This window comes from Orycteropus afer, unplaced genomic scaffold, assembly GCF_000298275.1.
Source record: "Orycteropus afer afer isolate SDZICR_OR568_19922 unplaced genomic scaffold, OryAfe1.0 scaffold00041, whole genome shotgun sequence".
Taxonomy (NCBI): Eukaryota; Metazoa; Chordata; class Mammalia; order Tubulidentata; family Orycteropodidae; genus Orycteropus; species Orycteropus afer.
Window position 1 is genome coordinate 5,933,174 of NW_006921628.1, and position 21,827 is coordinate 5,955,000.

General features: G+C 37.3%; 2 protein-coding genes across 2 annotated transcripts in view; one reads left to right on the forward strand and one right to left on the reverse strand.

Moving 5' to 3' along the window:
- Positions 1-6,740, forward strand: part of CCDC66 (coiled-coil domain containing 66) — a 102,701-nt gene extending 95,961 nt beyond the window's left edge. Inside the window, exons 15-19 of the mRNA XM_042780464.1 lie at positions 1,752-2,239; positions 2,714-2,754; positions 4,457-4,713; positions 4,993-5,111; positions 6,666-6,740. Coding sequence (XP_042636398.1) covers positions 1,752-2,239; positions 2,714-2,754; positions 4,457-4,713; positions 4,993-5,111; positions 6,666-6,740 — 980 coding nt within the window. The remainder of the gene's footprint in view (positions 1-1,751; positions 2,240-2,713; positions 2,755-4,456; positions 4,714-4,992; positions 5,112-6,665) is intronic.
- Positions 6,741-8,232: 1,492 nt separating this feature from the next.
- Positions 8,233-21,827, reverse strand: part of TASOR (transcription activation suppressor) — a 61,495-nt gene continuing 47,900 nt past the window's right edge. The window contains exons 18-24 of the mRNA XM_042780466.1: positions 18,136-19,073; positions 14,584-14,706; positions 13,626-13,785; positions 13,091-13,199; positions 9,922-10,100; positions 9,589-9,753; positions 8,233-8,705 (exon numbers count right to left, since the gene is read on the reverse strand). Coding sequence (XP_042636400.1) covers positions 8,233-8,705; positions 9,589-9,753; positions 9,922-10,100; positions 13,091-13,199; positions 13,626-13,785; positions 14,584-14,706; positions 18,136-19,073 — 2,147 coding nt within the window. The remainder of the gene's footprint in view (positions 8,706-9,588; positions 9,754-9,921; positions 10,101-13,090; positions 13,200-13,625; positions 13,786-14,583; positions 14,707-18,135; positions 19,074-21,827) is intronic.

Genomic DNA, 21,827 nt, shown 5'->3' on the forward strand with positions numbered 1-21,827 from the left:
AAATGCTCCTCGGAAGTGAGAATGGCCAGACGTCTTCTCTCCTATTTTGGTCATGTTGTCAGAAGGGACCATTCCCTGGGGAAGGATTTCATGCTTGGTAGAGTAGAGGGTCAGTGAAAAAGGGAAAGGCCCTCAGTGAGATGGATTGACACAGTGGCTGCAACGATGTATTCAATCCTAGCAAGGATGGGAAGCTGACACAAGACCAGGCTGTGTTTCGTTCTGTTGTACCTAGGGTTGTTATGAGTTGGAGTCAGCGGCACCTAACACCACTACCAACAGCCTACATTATGATGGAAAGAGAAGTTAAAGAAAACTGAAGCAAAGCAGTTTGCCAGGGCAACTGCTTCCTTAATTGAAGTTCTGCTAAATGCACTCTTGGTGTTTTTTGCTCTTAAGCATAGAACAATCTGGTTTAATCCTTCCCTTATGTCTAGAAAAATACCAAAATTATTTCAATCCTACATATTAATTAAGGAAAGGTGAAACTTTTTCTTAAGATGGTGAGATTGTGGATAGCTCTTTTAAATAAAGGAATTTAATCAGTCAGTGTCCAAAAACAGGGTAATTCAAGATGGTTTATTTAGAAATGGAGTATTTCCAAAGGAATAGATATAAGGGAATCACAAGACATGGTGCACTGACTGTGCTACGAGCAATTAAGCTGTTACCAGAACCCAGAGGGCAACAGAGGTTGTGTAATCACCTGGGAGAAGCAGTAGCCTTTAGTTAAGGGAGTCATCAGCCTGAGTCAGCTCACAGGAAAATGAACCAGTGGAGTAAATAGACTGACCTCACTCCCCTTTTCTTAATCTGCTTGAGGACCCTCTTGACAGAACCAAAACCCAGAGGATTTAGAAACCCATTGATGTGATTCACTCTGTCATAGCAGGAGTAGGGCAGAGAGGGGTAGGAAATGGGTCTGGAGTGGCAAAAGGAAAATGTCCAGTACAAGAATGCTGCAGGCGGGCAGCCTTCCTGTGCCTGAGCACACCTGATAGAGTTTATTCCTGTAAGTGTCTGAGGTAAGTTAGGAGATCTCTAGACTGTCCTTTTTTTTAAAAAATGTACTGCCTAGAGCTCCATCTTTCAGTACCAGATTACATAATTGAAATTTTAATCATGTGAAAGAGCCTTTGCAATGTTGTTACTGTGATAGCTGAGCGTGTCATTGAACCTTTAGTAGTAAGGAAATGTCAAGTATGATCTTTTTTGAGTGGTGACTTTTTCCAGTTTCACAATGGAAAACAAAGATTATGATCAAGGACGTTCTTCTGCAAAGCAAGATCTGGTTCTTAGCTTTAAGGTGCATAGATTAGGATTTAAATTACATGTAATACATTATTAACTTAATGTCTTTAGCAGTAGTTATCTAAAAACTTGGCACTAAGTGGGAGGTTATAAGAAACACCTAGTGCCTCTGAGGTTTAAAAAACAAAAGCTAAAGGACATTTTCCAGATATTTTATATTGATGTTCTTCATTTCATACCAGGATAATAAGAGAACTTGTAATCTCTTTTCAAAGAGCTCTTAAATTGCTTTTTATCAAAAAATGTGAGCTACTACATGTGACAGAAAAATTATTAGGGTTTTCTCAGCAATAGACTTAGATATACAAGATGACAACTAGGTAGGATATTTTGTTTATGTTAAGTGTAAGCCCAAACAATCCTTAATAAAATTTATATATATATAGAGAGAGAGAAAATGGTGTTAAGAATAAATCATCTGAATTTTCTTTTTTCCCCAGATGACTTGAATACAGGAATGTTCAATGCAGAATTACACTGTGGAGCAGTAATTGAGAGGGAGATTATAGGTTGTCCATCTCCTGAGATTTCTGCAGAGTTTAGTGGACAGTTTAACACTAAGAATAACCACAAATTAAGTCCAGATAAAGGAGCCAACTTAGAAAAAGCTAACAGTTGGCTTAGTGACCACTGTAACCAGTTCATAAGAACAGAGAAACAAATAAAGCACATGAAAAAATGTCTTAAAAGGCCAGATTGGAATATAAACAAGCCACTCAAAAGATACGTTACAACATCAGAAAAGTACCCTCAACAGCTTCAAAAGCAGAGAGAAGAAAAACAAGTAAGACGACAGATGGAACTCCTTCAGTTGGTAGAAAGAAAGAATCCTGGACACCTGGCTCAGAATGAAGACACTTCACCAGAAGATCTTCATGCATCTCATCAAGAAACTGGCTCAGGGTTCAGGGGGCATCTAGTCAAAAAGGTAAAGCTTTTCTGTCCTAAATTTACCTTCAAGCACGTAGTGGTGTTTCTAGATTCAGAATAGTTCTCCATATGTAGTTTCAACAAGACTGTTCTGCATTTAAACAAGAGTTCTAGAAATGTGCTTAAGTTTATACAGGGATTGGCAATGGACCAATCTAGCCTGCTACCTGCTTTTGTAAATAAAGCTATGTGGAAGCAAAGCCAAAAGATACAGAAAAAGCTTACACTTTGTGAATGCCATTCTTTGCTGAAACTTGTGCTTGTATTCCATATAGACAGTTGACAATTTATATGATCAGGAAGTTTCTGGATTGCATCTGACTCTCTAGAAAAATTCTACATCTTTCTATTCCATGATCAGTATCTATTGTTCAGATATCTTCAGATTAAATTACTAACCACGAAAATCTTTGTGGGGACAGCTGGGAAAAGCTATATACTCCTTATTTACATTTATCTATCCCTTTTTTAGGAAGATTCACCTCCCAAAAGTCATCCTTTCAGCAGGGAAAGGTATGTTATGGATGAGATTGGTTCTGTAGTCATTTACTGCTTTCTGTGTGGTGTAAGAGGCATCAAACATCTGCTTAGATTCTACGTGAGATCAGGCATGTATATATACGAAGACAGCAAGGAGTTGAAAGGGTGTGACTTTCTTAAGAGAGCAGCAGAGTTAAGGAAAGATGGTATTTTAGCTGGAGCTTGAAGAGGTGACTAGCTGACAACTGAATGGGAAGCCTCTTAATTCAAACTTAGCACTGGGACTAAGTATCCCAGGCAGGACCTTTTCCATCATCTATTATTATCTTCAGGTTCAGCTAAGCAGTTTTGTTTTTCCAGGTATATCAACAGTGGAATAGGCATTATGCTTGGATTATGAGGGCACTGAAAAAATGGTTAAAGACAATGAGAAATTTAAGTATCAGTCAGAGATTAAAAACAGCATATGCAGAACTCTTAGAATTTTATTCTCTGCCTTTGTGCTTGAGCTGCCTGGTTTTAAGAGTTCTCAGAATGTTAGCTAAGCCTGAACTATTGCTCTTAGGGGAAATACAAGGTTATTTTCTTGTGAGCCTCCATTCACATTTTCATCATCCGATCAATACCCAACATTGCCTTATGCAGACACCTTATTTAATATTTTCTTGATTTATTATCACTGAACGCTCAGCCAGCATGCCTGCCTGAAGGAGCTCACCTAACTCTATTTTCTCTAACACATACCACAGAGTCTTCTTGGGCTTAGAACACTAGACAGCGCTTTAGAAGTATGATTGAGGGCCATTTTAAACAGCATAGTTGCCAAAAAGCAACCACCACCAAAAAGTGGTACCAAGTAGACGATTCTGAGGACATATGTTTAGAGTGTTAGAGCTGAAAGGTGCCAGTTTGTCACCTTGTTTGGCCTTAGCTGGACCATGAGAGTACTGGGCAACTCAAATTTTATAGTTGTACGCATGACTACGAAGCATCACTAAAGTGCTGAGTTGTAATTTTGTGGTTACAGATACATTTCAGTGAGTAGGCAAATTTGCAATCTATGAATGAAAATCAACTTTAATTTAATTTCCCCTATACTAGGGTACAAGGAGTTCTGGTAGCATAGTGCTTAAGGCATTTGCCTGCTAACCAGAAGGCTGGTGGTTCAAACCCACCAGCCATTCCTCGTAAGGAAGATTGGACAATCTACTCCCGTAGTGATACCGCCTCAGAAACCCAAGGAAGGGTTGCTGTGAGTCAGATCCAACTCAATGGCAGCCTCGCTCGCTGGCTCTCATCTTATGCTAGGGTAGATATGTTCTCAGCCAGTGCTAGTGAAAACTGCAGGTAATTCCATTTTGATGTGCTTTTTATGGCAAGGTTCTAGAACTCAAGCTTCTTTATGTAACTTAGTGCTCTTAAAAAGTGTTGTAGGCACATTTAGAATAAACTGTAATGTGATTAAAGGGTAGATGTGCTTAATCTGTTGTTACGCGCCATTGAGTAGGACCCAACTCATAGCAACCCCTCCTTGGGTTTCCAAGGCAGTATTCCTACAGAAGTAGATTGCCCAACCTTCCTTCCGAGGAGTGGCTGGTAGGTCTGAATGGCCAGCCTTCTGGTTAGCAGTCAAGTGCCTTAAGCACTATGCTACCAGAGCTTGTGCTTAATGTAAAATGTGCAATTTTGTATTAAAGTTTCTTGGTCCCTAATTTTTTTTTTTTTTTCAAACTAGGTCTCAATCATCAGTTACAGCAGTAGAAAAAAGAACCCAACAAACTCAGACTAATCTCTTGCACTTATCACCCAAAATCAACAGTTATGAGAGAGAGAATCTGATCCCAGGAGCTAGACACATGGAATTACCATTTGAGATTTCTGAACCATCCCATTTTATTCCCTATGTCCGAACTAATGAGATCTATTACCTGGATCCAGATGCACCATTATCTAGGCCTTCAACCCAGAATCCTCAGCACCAAAATTCACATAGTAAGTAATTACAAGTATCTTTATTGTAGAAATTAAACCCTCTTAACCCTGCATTCAAATTACTGTTGCAGCACACATTTTCCATTATTACTTGTATAAAATGTTATGCCTCACCTTAGGTTTAGTATTTCTTTTCCACAGTCCATTACTAAATTTTTGAGTATTTCTAACTTTAGTTTGCTAGGTGTTTAGCTAGGATACCATTTTATTAAATGAATTCTTAAAATACCGGGTGGTTTGGTTTAGGGTGTTTGACTCATCAGTTTATTCTGGCTTCAGACTGTGACCAAGAACAGCAAGAATCTGACCATGTCAGGGATGTACTTCTTAATCCTAACTTGGTGAAAAACAGGGATCGACAGCAAGCAATCCTGAAGGGACTATCAGAACTGAGACAGGTACGTGCTTTTCCATATATTGACGGATGGGGAGAACAGTTGTATGGCCAAGCGTCTGAACTCCCTAGTTAGTTCTGTGGTTTATGTGACTTTTAGCACTGCCAGTATATTAATCTTGAATGGGAATACAATGGAATTGCATTCATTCTTGGATTCAGCTTTTACATTGGCATCTTTAAAAATATTTCCTCCAGTAGAAAAACATCATGAGACAATTCCACTATTAAGACAATTTTATTAAATGAAAAATACATACATTTGAATGATAAAACATTTAATAAGGCTCTAAAAAAATACCCTTTCAAAAAAAAAAAAATTTATGCTTAAATTCTTTACAATGTGGTCCATACTTTATTTTTTAAATGAATGTGTTGGCAGTGTTCAGAACAGAGCATTGATGCATGTCCAAAAGAATAATTTGGTGTAAGATTCTATGTAAGATCTTATCAAACTAGTTCCCTTGTGTATTTCCCCCCCTCAAAGCACTGGATTCTTACTTCTCATTATTGTGCTTTTAAACAAGTAAAAAATGAAATCAGTTAACACATCCAATATTTATTTAAGATTATAACCTATCCTTGAGCTATAAAAAACAGATTTCCAAAACTGGTAGCATTTTATTTTTTGCAAATAGCAGAAATACACACTGGTTTGGTACCCCTTTCCATATCCAGTCATTATTCGACCCCACCCCCACCTTTGCATTTCAAAATGTTGGTTGGTTCAAGGGTTACTTACCCTTTCTTTCTATAGAGCTAGAATCTCAGCCCTACATTTGAGGGTAGATGGGTAAAACAGAAAGCAGCTTTTAGTTTTTTAAATGCTAGCTCCAAGTTACATGTAACTTGAGTAATGGTTAATTCACATAATAAACCAAAACCTCTGTCATTGGTGCCGAGTCATAGTGACCCTGTAGGACAGAGTATTCGGAATGCCCCATAGGGTTTCCAAGGTTGTAAATGCTTGTGGAAGCAGACTGTCACACCTTTCTCATGTGGAGGTGCTGGTAGGTACAAGCAGGCAACTTTTTGGAGACCTTTAAAACACTATGCTTCTAGGGCTCCTTCTCACCCACAGTAAATCTTTAATAAAGTCTAATTTACTTCTTTGCTTATTGGAAATTTGTGAGGCTGAGAGGACATACCTAATCCTTACTTCTAAGCAGGGCCTTTTCTATCAGCCACTAAGGTAAAGGTAAGCACTAGAAATACCATGGGAGACTCAACCATTTTAAGGGACAGACACTATCTCCTTCTAGCTCCATAGTGTAAGCAAGACTTGATTTTTATGCTGTGTTGCAAATATGTAGTAGCTACACATTCAAGGGAGGAAACTCGAGAGTAAGAGTTCCTGAAAAAACGTCAGAACATTCAAAATACAACAAGGCCAAGATTAAAGCTTTTAAACTAGGACCGAGTAACATAATGTTATCCTGGGCTTAATACATTATGTTTTCAAATTTTGGAGTCACACGGGAAAAGAGTGTCGTGTCAAGTTCAGAATTACTTTCCAAGTCTGCTCACACACCTTACTAACAGATCAATGTGATTTCAGGGCCTTCTCCAGAAGCAAAAGGAATTGGAAACTAATCTCATCCCTTTAGCTGCAAATCAAGAAGAGAATTTTTAGTTCATCATTTTAGATGTAGAAAACCAAATCCTTCACATTTGTCTCCCAAAATATAAAATGTGCTCATTACTCAGTTATATTTTTCAAATAGCTTATTTTTTTTAATCCTCATTAAAGCTTTCACGTTATGTAGTAAAATGTTTGTATATCTTTATATGTAATAAACACAGCTAATTTTGTAAATGTTTAGTAGTTAAAAATCTTTTATTATTTTCCCCCCCTTTTTTACAACCTGGGTTTTCTGTAAAAACTTTCTACTTACCGTGGTTCAGTCTGGAGTTTCTGACCTGGTAAAAACATTCTTCCACAAGTCATTTTGAGGTGTCAACGTTCTCTTAATTAACACTTCCAGACACTTTTAGCAAAATAACCCAAATTTCATGTAAGCTCTTTGTGAGCTTTTCTTTTCTAAATCCTATTTTTCCCAAAACACATTTACAACTTAGCATTAGTAATGGAGCGGCAACAGATGTGGGTTTAACATCTAAAGCAACCATATACTTGATCTGTGCATTTAAAAAGTTATTTCACTATAGTATTGCAGCACTTAAAGTGCTTCATAAATGGTAATTAATATTACTAAAGATCAAGTTAAAAATATACTTTCATTTTTCTAAGGCTACCTACCAGTTAAAATCTATAGCTAAGTATTTTCCAAGTTGTTGAATACCTTTAAATAACAGAAGCCTGTTTTTAAAAAGATGAAACTGAATTAGGTTAAAATCACAAGCACTAAAACTGTAATTATCAAATACCATCAAATAAAAAGCTGAGGGAAATTTTAACAACAGGCAGTTTTTACACGGCTAAGCCTAAAGATAAAAAATAGTGTTGCTTGGTATTAAGTCATGTATACAGTTTATTATTGAAATGAAACTGTTCTTAGGTAAATCTTGGGGTACTGAGTCAAAAATCTTGTAAATATTTAACATCATTGGCTTATACCTATGTAAAAACACTATACAAAAGCTTAAGTCAAAATAAATAGTTGATCATTTCAGCAAAAGTAGTTTGTATTATCTGACATTACATTAGAAGAAGAAAGTAAAGCCATTGATGTTTACCCAGACCTAGTTTTACATACAATAGAGGCTTCAATTTGAAGCCCAAAGTACAACTGACAAATGTAAAACTTAAAAAGTGCCATCATGAGATAATTCAAGTAACAATATATGTTAAAAATATATATATATTTATTTCAATTTTCAGATGCTTCAGCTGTTACAGGCCATGATGATTTAAATAAAAGAAAAACTGAGAAAGGACAAGAAACCTTGTGTTTAGAGAATGAAATAAAAACTGAGAAAGGACAAGAAACCTTGTGTTTAGAGAATGAAATAAAAACTGAGAAAGGACAAGAAACCTTGTGTTTAGAGAATGAAATATAAATTGTTAATTCACTTTTAAGAAACAGAAAAAGTCCACGACAAACTATATTTTAAAAGTTGCTGTAATTATTTCTCTTTTGAACATGGCCTGGTAGAATCAATTATCAATTGTTTCCCAACGTAAATGGAGATTGCTCTCTATCCAAGCTTTGAGTATAAGCAGATAAAAAGTAATTTTCACTTTCTTGAGACTGACTTGAAAGGGAATATGGTGTCCCCAAAAATGTCTGATGAGTAAGAACATTAAAATGACTAAACTGATGGGACATATTTAATTGAAAGTTGCTATATAAATCTTGTTCTGCTGAACTGCTGTTTTCTTCTGAGCCCGTTCTATCAATAGCTCTCTCTTCAGAATCAATTTGGTAAGTCATATCTTCTAATAAACTTTTTTGCATGTCAAAAGACGACTGCAACTCAATATGAATATTCTTTTTTTGATCTGTTCCACGTGATCCTTTGGTCTCTTTCGCCAATATTTCTGAATGAAAATTGCTGCATACTTCTATTTGTGAGATTTCCTCCCCTGAATCCAGAGACATATCCTCTTCATCCTTTTCATGGCTTTCTAAAAGAGCTACATTTAAAAAACAAAAAGTCCTCCTCTATTGAAATACACAAGTAAGTTTTAAAATTATACACTACTCACACAATATAATGCGTCAGGATCTGCAAGTCCACAATCCCTTAAAGCTTGGTCTTCTGCCACAAGTTCACTTAAGTCACAACACTCACACTAGGTGTGAATGTCCAGATAATCCGATGCTAAAAGCTTCTGCGAAATGTGTTCACGTTTAATGTTGGGAAATCCCAACTCCCAGCTCCAAAGGGGTTAATGTCAAAACAGCATCTAAAGTTATACGGTAATTCAGTATTTGACAAAAGAAATATAAAATAAATATTTTTGACATCTAGCTTCACTGGACTGATTACTAAGCTGGTTAGTGCTATCAAATCTTTGATCATCTCTGCTTTTTATCAAAAACAAAAGTAAGTACATCTTTCATTTTATACAAAACCTGGAGCCAAAGCAGAGGCCATCTCACAGAAGACTAAAGCTACACATAGAGATATCCATACCGCCTTGTAATTGTTTTATACATCTGGGGAGTTTTATTTTAGTAGGCCAATGCTAAATCCCTGTATCTGGTTTCCTATGTTTTCCTTACTACTAGCCTTCTGCTGACAACAGCAGCAAAAAGAGCTTTTATACCCTCAGAATAAGCATAGTCAACAGTATAGAAAGAAATGCATAGTCTAGCAATTACCAACTTGTATTGACTACACTATAATAAATGAGCAGGCTTTATGCATGCCAAGTATCAGAACACTAAATGCATCGAAACACTTCCCCTGAGGTCACTGTTTTCAAAACAAGCATTCCCTTATTTGTTAACAGAGCAAAGCCAGTCCTCTTTTTCTATCTGCCTTAAAGAAAATGAAAACTACTGGAAAGTTACCTGACTGTGACTCAAGATTCTCACTAGCACCAGGCAGCGGAAGGTTTTCCTCTGTGTCTGAGTTGTGATAGCCCACAAGACTTCTGAAGTTTTGCATAAAGTCTTCAGCACTTGCAACGACGATTCCATTATCTGTATAACTAGAAAGCATCTTGATGTTCTTCTCTAAACAAACAAGAAAGTTTCAAGTAAAAATACTTGAAAATAGACATACTATGCGATCCTCCCCAAAATCCCTATTTTCAGTATCATCAACATCCACCACAGCCCCACAAAATTCTTTACTCCACATTCCTAAATTCATAGGGAAAAGATTAAGAGACGTCTCTTTACCTGTTAAAAAGACTATGTGTCGTTGCTGTATGTTCTGAGCCTGAAGTCTGATAAGACAATCCAATTCTGGAGCACTGCGAGTTTGTGAATCACAATTGTGATATGACAAAATTTCAACCAGATGTTTCTTTTGATAGACATTCAGAAGCGTCAGAAGATTTAGGGCTTTAGCATTCAATCTGTAAAATTAAGCAGTTAAGTATCTAGATCTGCATTTCTAAAATTTAACGTGACAGCTTTTGCTTCAGATTAGACCATAATTTCTCAATTTAAGTAACTAAGGGTAACAGCATTGCTTAGCTCACAGCCTGGTACAGGCTGCTTCTCAGGGGACAGGGAGAGCAGGAATTGTGCTCCCCACATGTATGTGCAGGGACATTCTCGAAGGGCCAGTTACTCAGTCTACACTAAAATCTCCATCAGTCATTTTTACTTAGTACACAGTTTTGCTAATTTAGAGTTTATAATAAAGGACATGAAATGATGACAAACAGTATAAATCTTTCAAAAAATACCACACAATACATACTTCTAAGCTACAGCTATTTCTGTACTTGAAGACACAAAGCAGCAGGTACTGCAAACTATTGGCTATTATCAGGAAAATGAGGGCAGTAAATAACTGGATAAGTTACACCTTTAGAAGTACTTCAAATAATTTGAAGACAGAGATAAAGTTTTTAAAAATAAGATTTGCTACAAAAAGTTAAACACTTTAAAATTCTTTAAGACTGAACATCACAAAACATAGACCATGTAAGAAACAAATGTTCTGTGGTCTAATTTCAGTTCAAGAAATGTGGCTGACCCAGTATTAGACACAATTTTTTAACGTGTAAATGTACTTTTTATTGACACTCCAATCAAATTCGCTGCCATCAAGTCAATTCTAACTCATAGTCATGCCCTCTGGGTTTCTGAGGCAGGGTATCTTTATGGAAGTAGATTGCCCAGTATTCCTTCTGCAGAGTAGCTGGTGCGTTTGAACCACCAACCTTCTGGTTAGCAGTCACATACCTTAGGCACTACCCTAACAGAGCTGCTTGACACTCCAGTAGTCCAAAATAATATTCCAAAGTCACTTGATACCCTCAACGTTATGTGAAGCCTCTCAAGTAACTAGTGCTGCCAGATCACTTGTAGAAAAAGTGATTTCTGAAAGTTAGAAATAATCTATTTATATAAATGAATGTCCTAATTACAAATCCCATTAACAAGGAGAGATTAAGCCTTGTCCAATTATACCCACTCACTTAACATGGCTAAGGCTATTCCAAAGACCTGGTCATTACGTGGAAATCGACATTATGAGAAAACAGAGAATGACCAGACCACATCAGATCACAAACTGGAGGATGACTACATTACAAAACTTCCAAATTATTCATTATATAGCTGCCAAACCACTGAGAGTCATGGCCCAGGCAGGTTGACACATAACCTTAACCATCACAGCCAGCATTACTCTTGCCTCACACCTTGGCATTCATTACTGCCATATGTATGTCATTGATGCACAAAACAGTTAGATAGTATCTTTCTTGCATCACCAAACTTCTACCTAAACAAAACTACTACTTCCTCCTAAAATGGTCAGGATCACTCAATATCAACATTCCCAATGGCTGGCAAAAGACATCTGTATCTATGAAAACTGAGCAGTGTTCCATGATCTACAACCATAGAAAAACAAAGTTTGTGAACATAACCGTAAAATTGTGTTCTTAGGTGCTGTCACATTGGTTGTGACTCGTAGTGACCCTATGTACAACAGAACAAAACACTGCCCAGTGCTGTATCAGCCCCACAATCCTTGCTATACCTGAGCCCATCATTGTAGCCACTGTGTCAGTCCATCTCGTTGAGGGCCTTCCCCTTCTTCAATGACCCTCTAACTTTACTAAGCATGATTCCATTCTCCAGGGAATTGTCCCTTCTGACATGACCAAAATAGGTGAGACAAAGTCTGGCCCTTCTCACCTCCAAGGAGCATTCCAGCCACACTTCTTCCAGGACAGATTTGTTCATTCTTCTGGTAGTCCATGGTACTCTGAGCATTCTCCACCAACACAACTCAAAAGCATCAACTCTTCTTCACTTTCCCTTATTCATTGTCCAGCTTTCACATGCATATGAGGCAATTGAAAACACCCATGACTTGGATTAGGTGCACCTTAGTCTCAAAGAGACATCTTTGTTCTTCAGCAAAGGGGTCTTTTGCAGCAGATCTGCCTAGTGCAACATGACATCTGAATTCCTGATTGCTGCTGCCATGGGTGTTGATTCTGGAAACCTTAGACAACTTCAATCTTTTCTCCATTTATTGTGATGCTGCTTATAGGTCCAGTTGTGAGGATTTTCATTTTATGTTGAGGTGTAATCCATACTGCACACTACAGTCTCTGATCTTCATCTGTAAGTGCTTCAAGTTGTCTTCACTTTGAGCAAGCAAGGTTGTGTCATCTGCATATCACAGGTTGTTAATTAGTCATCCTCCAATCCTGATGCTACATTCTTCTTCATTACAATCCAGCTTCTCAGATTTGCTCAACATACAGATTGAATAAGTATGCTGAAAAGATAAAACCCTGACACACACTGATTTTAAACCATGTAGTATCCCCTTGTTCTGTTCAAACAACAGCCTCCTAGTCTATGTACAGGTTCCCCATGAGCATAATTAGTGTTCTGGAATTCCCATTCTTTGCAGTGTTTTCCATCATTTGTCATAATCCACATAGTCGAATGCTTCTGCATAGTCAGTAAAACACAAACATCCTTCTGGTATTCTTTGCTTTTAGCCAAGATCCATCATACCCCTGTTCCATGTCCTCTTACGAATCCAGCTTGCCATTTCTGGAAGTTCCCTGTTGGAACACTGTCTGATGTATTACTGGACCACCACCCATCTGTCAGTTTGTTGTACTGTGGTGGCTTACGTGTTGTCATGAGGCTGGGGCTATGCCACCTATATTTCAAATACCAGCAGGGTCACCCATGGTGAACAGTTTTCAGTGGAGCTTCCAGACTAAGACAGACTTGGAAGAAGGAAAGGGCCATCTACTCATCAAAGAGTTGGTCAGTGAAAACCTCATGAAGAGCAGTTGAACACTGTCTGATATATAATGTTAACATTAAAATCATTATAAAGTTCTTTTCTAAATCTTACCTTCCTAGTTCCTTTAGTTTTTTCTGAAATTTACAGTGGACTTTCCATTGCCATTTTCCTTCGGGAGTACTAAGTTCTTCAAGGAATGTCAAAAAATTTTTAAGGCTCTCTGTTGGAAATAAAGATGTTCATTTTTCATTCAAAGCGAATTACAGAAATGTCTGTTCATATTATGTAGAATCACCTACTTTTTATGTTCCATTTCCTTTCTCGTTTTCCCCTCTTTAAGGGAGACAGAGACCAACATAGCCCTATACTCAAAGAACACAACATCTATTTATTAAAAAAAAAAAGAATACATCACTGCCAACAACAAATCAAGGGTGCTTTCTGTGCAGCAGGAGTATAGAGCCTCGCATTAAAACTAGATTAAGAGGCAATGATTTGAAAGACTAAGAGAACAGGAAAGAAAGTTAGAGGTAATAAAACCTCAAGAAAATGATGTGACTGTATATCATTTCTCATTGTTAATCAGAAAAGCCTAGGGGGAAAAAAAAAGAGAAGTTACATGCTCAAGAGAATGCGTAACTCTTACCAGTTGTGATGACTTCTGGATTTAGAATTGACTCATCAGACACAATAAAACCTCCAGATACAAATAACTCATTGTATGTATGATTTTTAACATCATCCAGGCTATCAACACCAGCGAAACTAACGCAGGAGAGTTTCTTTAAAGACACCAAGGCAGGTACCTGTTTAAATAGAATACCAAATTGAAAACAGAAATAAGGATGGATAAGGAAATGAGTCTGGAGTGAAGTAACCTACAAGAAATGTGTAAAAGAATTTACTATGGCTTACCAGATAGTGAACTGCCTGTGGAAACTCAAGTACAAAAATAGTATTTCCAACATTATTTCCCCAGCATATACAGCAACATTCATTTATTGGGCACCTACTATGAAGAGAACACTCTAAGGACAAGTAGTTTACAGTAGTCTTGGAAAAAAGAATCAACAAATGCTAGCCTGTCTGACCTTGTGAGTAGTCAGAATTCACATGAGGGCAAGAGGCTGGGTACTGGAACAGTCAGGAAAGGTTTCAAAGAGAGCAGGAGGATTTCAGTTAGGCTCATAAGACTGGATGGGGTTTCTCCATACCCGAGAAAAAAGGGAAACGGGTGGGTAACAAAGAGGGGGTACAAACAGGCTTTGCCTGAGACATACCAATGGAGATGAGAACAGTATAATGATAATCAGGAGATCCATGGCATTCAAGGATTCAGTATTCTGCCTTGACTACTTGCGTGATAGGGAAGATCTGTGATGCACAGCAATTTAAAATTTGCAGAGGTGCAAACTTGAATCTCACAAACTGATTCACTGAAGAGTCATTTAGGTCTCAAGCCCTAAACTTCCCCACCTCAAAGTTCTACCCTTTAAAACTTATGATAATGTTTTTAAAATATACAGCTTTAGTCTCATACACAGTAAGATTTAAAAATAAGGCAATTCTTTAACCAAAGTAAGCAGTGAATTTGAATAGTCTACCTTGTGAATGAAACCTGCAATGTCTTCATTTTGAATAATAATCAATAGTTTATCTAATTTTGATCTTCTTTCCAAAAACTGTTCTGGATGACATTCTGTATTGCCTAATTTGATAAGATATTCCTGTTAAAGAAAAACAACTAAATCAACATTAAAAAACTTTTTTGCAAATATCCATTTAACACCGGAAATGCAAGATAAACGGATAAGCTTAACTACTGTTATTAACCATGAGCTTATTCTCTAGGAGAGACTTTAGAGATCATCAAATCCACTCTTCATTTTCTAGAAAAACAACCTAAAGCACACAAGATCACAGTTAGGAATTTGCTCTTTGTAATACATTACAATGCTAAGCAATCACAGCCAAGTAAATGCCAGTGTGGGGTAACAGAAAGAACAACATTAAATTAACCCCAGAGCCCAATCAGTAACCGCTCCTTCACACTCACTTTCCTTTTCTTTCTAAGCAGGTCTTTGATTATTTGCCATCACATTACTGGTATATTCCTTCACACTTGCAAGCACTTTCACCACCACTGTAGTTCACTTAATTCAAAACAGCCCGAAAGCATTCAAGCAGAGCTTCACTATGTACCTATGATATTCACATATAAATTAGCCATGTATGTCTAGTTTACATCTTCAAGCAAAATAATAAAGACAGACTCTTGCCCCTAACAATTTCCTCCATTCTGGGGACATGGAACTGCCTTTCAAAGGATACAACAGTGTATCCATGCAGAGTTAGAATTCTGAACCCTAAAGCAAACTGCAGGATCCCGAATGTCACCCTCCTCATTTCACTGGCACAGGAACAGATCACTTTCTCAAATAAAACTGAGCTTGCCTCATAGTCTACTGTTGAAACTTTCAAGAGTGTCATACCCAAAGATGCTAATTTTCTGTACCCCTGAGGCAGCATCTTATACATTAATTAACTTTGTTCTAAGCTCTGATGCTTCTGGGTAGATCTCAGACCAGAAGAAAATGTAAATTACAGCCTAAGGCATTTGACTGCTAACCAGAAGGCTGTAAGTTCAAATCCACCAGCCACTCCTCGGAAAGAAGGCTGGGCAATCTACTTCCATAGTGATACTGCCTCAGAAACCCAAGAGGGGTTGCTTTGAGTCCGTCCGACTTGACAGCAGTGGGTTTTATGATGTTTAAACAGCTTTAAATGTGAAGTCATTCTAGTTAAGACAGTTAGTTTAACTCCAGTCATTTTGACCCCAGAAACATTTAGGAAGCTTAAATTCTTTTCATTAAGCCTTTTACTCTACTGCAGCATTTTTGCTGGAAATTTCCCAATGTAAATTTATTAAAAGAATGATAGTTTCAACTGGTGATTTCCTATCAGATTAGAAAAACACAGAAGAGTCATTTCTTCTTCTGTGTAAACAATAAAAATACGATTTACTCTATGCTAGAATTAATTAAAAGCACTACTCAAAAGTAAATCCATTTCCTATCCCCTCAATCTAGCCGTCACAGAGGTATGTTGCCACTGGTTAAAAAAAGGGGGGTGGAGTTAAACCAAGCACACGGGATTGTGTCTAACCTATTCTCTCACTGAGCCCTACACCAATATTCAACTATGCCCCAAAGAGTACTGTACTTGGGAACACGTTGCAGGGAGCAGGGGGAAAATCTGAGAAGCTCTACATCTAATCGCACAGGGCAAAAATCGTAACCAAGGAGTTCCTGGTAAATCTGATTTCATCTTCCAAAGAAACCATAAGGGATCGGTAAGGAAGGCACACTGAGCACTCTCCCTTCTCATGCGCATTTCCAGGTTTTTCATGTCCTCACTGGGTATCACACTATGCATGCTGATATCACAGAGATCCTAAAACTGACAAGTCAGCAGCACTAAGTTTCTAGGCCACTCTGGGGTATAAGAAGCCACTCATTTACAGCCCCTTCTGCTGCTTCTAACAGAATAAGCAAGAACTACCCCCTTAGGTGTGGTAAGTAAACTCCATAAATAGGAGAAGGCATTATTTTTCAAAACGCTAGGCATTTCCTTATAGCATTAAAATCCTACAATGAGTACTAATTACAGTATTAAATCACTGATAAAATTGTTGTTGTGTGTTACAATTTCTTTATCTATTGTTACAAATTTTACATATCTATGCCTATACCAAGGAGCTCTAGTAGCGTAGTGTCTAAGGCACTTGACTGCTAACCAGAAGGCTGGCGGTTCATACCTACCAGTCACTCCTCGGAAGGAAGATGGGGCAATCTACTTCTGTAGCGATACTGCCTTGAACACCCAAGGAGGGGTCGCTATGAGTCAAGTTCAACTCGAGGGCACATAACAACAACAACACAACATGCCTTCACCAAAGCAGCTCTGGTAGCATAGTGGGTAAGGAATTTATTTGATTGCTAACCAGCTCTGGTAGCATAGTGCCTAAGCACTTGACTGCTAACCAGAAGGCTGGCGGTTCAAACCCACCAGCCACTCCTCGGAAGGAAGGTTGGGCAATCCTACTTCCGTAGTGATACTGCCTCAGAAACCCAAGGAGGGGTCGCTATGAGTCGGGGCCGACTCCACGGCAAATAACAACAACCAGGTCAGTGGTTCAAACCTACCAACTGCTCTGTGGGAGAAAGATAAAGCAACTTAAAGACTTACTTCTTTAAAGACTTACAGCCTTGGAAACACAGTGGGGGTCGCTATGAGTCAGAACTGACTCAATGGCAGTGGGTTTGGTTTTTTTTTTTTTTTTTCAGTTCTATGCCTATACTTAGGAGTCCCTGAGTGACGCAAATGGTAAAGCACTAGACTACTAACCAAAACGTTTGTGGTTCAAACCCATCCAGAGATTCCTTGAAAGTAAGCCCTGTTGACCTACTTCCAAAAGGGCAGAGCCGTGAAAATCTTATACAGTGCATTTCTACTCTACACACTTGGTATAGCTTTTGAGTTGGAATCGATTCGACAGCAACTAAGAACATGTCTATAACTGACACCTACACCCACACCCACACAGGTGTATGCATATATTCTTTAAACCAAATACCTGAAATGCCAGTCTAGTCTATAGCTTCAGCAGAAAGAAAAAAACCTTACAGTTAGGAATCTTTTATCACTGGGAGCTTTTCAGCATCATCAAGGTTTTTTGTTTTGTTTTTTTAATCAACAAGGACAGCTGAGAACCCTGAGGTGATCAGGGTAACAGGAAACACCAAAAGATTTTATCAGTAGCTCATCTCTGGACATTTTTGTTTTTCAACTTGACTGATAAAACACCATATTGGGTTGTTAACATGACAACTTATTTTACCTTTCTTTATCTAAGATATTTTCCTGCCTTCATTAAAACAACAACAAAAACATTTAAGAAACAATAAAAGCTCCGAATCAACATTTTACAGGTATACATGCAATATGTGTACAAATGATCTCTCAAATGATACCACAAAACAAGGTTTAGATCATAGGTTCTGAACTTAAGTTATTTAAACTATGCATTATTAAATTACGATTTAAAAATGAAAACAAGGCTACAAAGCATCACTATTACCCTCTTGCGTAGTTACCTTTATTTCTTTACAGAGCATATTTTCTTCTCCTTCTTCATGAATATAAAATTTCACAGTATTTTTCTGGACATCTTTCATGATTTTAACCAAACTGTTAAATACTTCAGGTTCTAATTGGCTTATAAGACTTGTAAGAGCTGGTTGGGCAGTAATGTTGACATCACTGGGTGATTTTGTTGTTTCTTTTTCTACTGGTTCCTGAACAGTATCACCAGGTACAGTATGATCAGAAGTCACCATTAGTTCTGTGGCATGGTGTGGCTGGTTCATCTCTACTTCACTTACACCCAAACTTGAAGAGGAATGATGCTCATTAGAGTTGATGTCTTTCAAAGCATCACTACAAACTGACTCAGGGAGGCATTTATTGTTGGAATCACTTGCAGAAATTGGTAAGACTTGCCTTCCCAGAGTATTCAATCCTGTTTTGGTACCAGAATCATTAGGACTGACTGGTGGCAAATTTCCACCCTTTGCTGATGCTTTGATAATAATAGTATTTAGTTTCTCATGCAAGCCATCAACAAATTCCTGTATACCAGCTTTGGAAGTCTTAGAATATATGAATTCAGAAAGCCGTTTCATCTTCTCTTGTGTTGAAAAGATAGGCGTGGAAATTCTACTGACGTATGAAACGTTCTTTTGCTTTAGAATCTCTTCTATCTTCCTAGAAAAGAGACTGTATTCTCCTAACACTGTCCTCTCTGTGGTTTCACTCAATGTAGGCGGTTCTGCTGCTGGCACACACTGCTCCTCCACTGTCACCACCTGACCTGTCAACACGTCATCCTCAGTGGTGCCCTTTAGTGTGTCTGTAAATGGAGAGGATGGAAACTGGTAATCAGAACTTCTCTGTCTACTTATTACCCGGGGGTCGTTAGGGAAGGCCTCCTGCGGTGGCAGACACACCAGTTGTTCTTCTGGTGATTTCATACCTATACAGGAAGAGTTCACTATTGTAAGAGCAATCCAGAAAGAACATCTAAAAACACAAACTCTTAAATCAGAAAAAAGAGCACAAGTATATATTTGTAAGTAATCAAGTATTCAAAGTTTCATTGATAGTTTCACTGGGAGAAAAAAAAAAAGTAGAATAAAAACCTCAAATACTGGTGTGAACCCTATTTCTTATATCCCCTACTTGGTCTTTGGATTTTGGGAGCTAGGATGACAACTCTGAATGTTACTGCTGTGCTTTTGTTCAAACAAGCACCAGCTTGGCATCAATACAAATTAAGTCCTTTGTTTATTTCTACAGATTTGACTTTAATAGACTTGTTTTCACCAGGATGGTGAGTCATAACAGCTTGCTCAATCCCCATATTCTTGGTCAAGTAATGCCAACTACAGTAATACACGCCCATACCACCCCCCAGTATACTATGAGAATCTTAAGTGCTAAGCATTAGAAAGAATATCAAACAGAAATGCTATGGAATAATGCCAACGTAAGAGTTGCCTTCAGGATTAAGGGTAATAAATTTTATCAGCCATTACATCTGCTCTCACTATGAAGTTACACAGAGGATTTCCTACAATGTCAGGGACTTCATTTTATCAGGAGAAAGTCTTAAAGAAACAGGACGAAAACAAGTATTTTACGTGTAACTGCATTAACAGTAACACCTTTGGCAATGCTTTCATTAAGTATTTTTCACTTTGTTCTAGAAATAACTCCAAGAGAAATCAGGATGATTATTAATTAGCATTTGAAGTAAAGATGTCATTCAGCTAGCTGGTGCTAATGGGAAGACCACCTCTCTTGTTTTTAAAAAAATATATCCTAAGTTCAAATACAGTATGTTCTTGAAATTATATTTCAAAACAAGTACCTTAAATCCCTTTTTAAGAAAGAAGGGGAATATGTATGTAACAGCAATTTATAATAAAACTGTATTTTAGGAAATGAAAAAATTCATGATCTTTGCCTAGAAAACGATACTACACAAATTTACCCTTTAAAAAATGATTAATTTTCCTTAAATCTTACCCAACATTCCTTAACAAATTATTCCTGTACTATATGAAATGGTGCCTCTAAACCATAAAGTTTAGTACAAGTTTTCTAAACTGCAGTACTTCAAATATATGGTTAATTCCTTTTCAAGTCTGCACCTATGTATAGCACCACACCACCACTACACAAAACTCAGCTTTGATTTTCCCCACACTCATACTTTTCTCAAATTTTAGAAGAACCTCACAGCAAGCAGTCAGCTTGTGACATTTTCCACCAATGCAATGATTACCACAAACCACTGTACTCATTCAGTACAAAAGTGCAAAAGAAGAGTGAGAAGATCAAGTCTGTGATGTGCTGAGACAAGCATTCCATAATGTAACTCAAGAGTAATGAATATCTTTAATTTTGCAATTAAAATGTAGTTTAGTGTGCACAAAAAAGATCTAGAAGGATACGTAAGAAACTTGTAACAGTGGCTGATCCATAGAGGGAAACTATGTGGCTGGGAAAAGACTAACTTTTTAAAGTATTTTTGTACTTTTTGAACTGTGTACCATGTCAAATGTTTCATTTATTCAAATTAATTTTTTTTTTTTTAATTTCATCTTGCAAAACAAGTAAGTTTGGGGGTACCATCTACATTTGTTTAATTTGTGACTTTAAAAACAAAAATACTTGTCCCAAACTTTACAGCTATACTTTTTGTGCATAATCAACAAGCTTATTGATGGAAAAGGCTATGGATAAATGGAAATTTGTGTAAGCTCATATAACTTAAATCCACAAAGGGGAATTTTCCCTATTTTTAAAAAAAACCTCTGAACTAAATCCCTCTTAAAAATGCAAATAATCACCAACTAATTTTTTCTGCACAATCAAAATTTCCTGATGATTTCATTGAGATTTTAAAAAATGTCATCAATAAATGATTTAAAAGACACACATACATGTAAAGACCCACAATAATGCATGTTTTTTACTGACATTCAAGCACTGCAGTACTTTTGACTTTCAAGTGAAAGGGAGGTATTGAATTCTCTAAACACAGCATCACTCAGATACCTACACTTTCAGTCACAAACTATGAGACAGTATCCCATATGAAAATACCGAAGGATTATGAAGCGTAAGTAAGATACCTGCTGTTCTCGATGAGAAAGAATTCCTGATAGAAGCAAAACATGGATGAAACCCAGACACTGGTTGAAAGAGCCAAATAAAAATGAGGACATGTGTAGGTTCTATTTATCTTGAGGTCAAGAACTGGCAAAACTAATGTATGGTAAAAGAAGTCAGAATAGTGGTTCCTCTTTGGGGATAGTGAAAATATTGATGCAAGGAAGCATTAGAAAACCTGAGTGCTAGAAATGATCTACATATTGATCTAGGTGGTAGTCACATAAACATATACATATATAAAAATTCATCAAGCCATATACAAAAGATGTGTGCCTTTTCCTACATGGTTTATACCTATTGTTCAGTTCCTATTATCTTTTTCTTAGAAGAAATAAAGATTTTCTTAAAGAAACTACTAACTGAAATTTTTTGGTTTTAAATTTCCAAAAGAGAAGGAATCACTGTAATTTACTACCGTCAAAAAACCTTAGATCTCAATGGTGAGAAACAACAAACTGGAAACACACAAAAAATACCCACTAACAACTCTATATCAAAGAACAGTATCTATGATCACCTGAAACGAAGTTCAACTGAGCTCCACAGG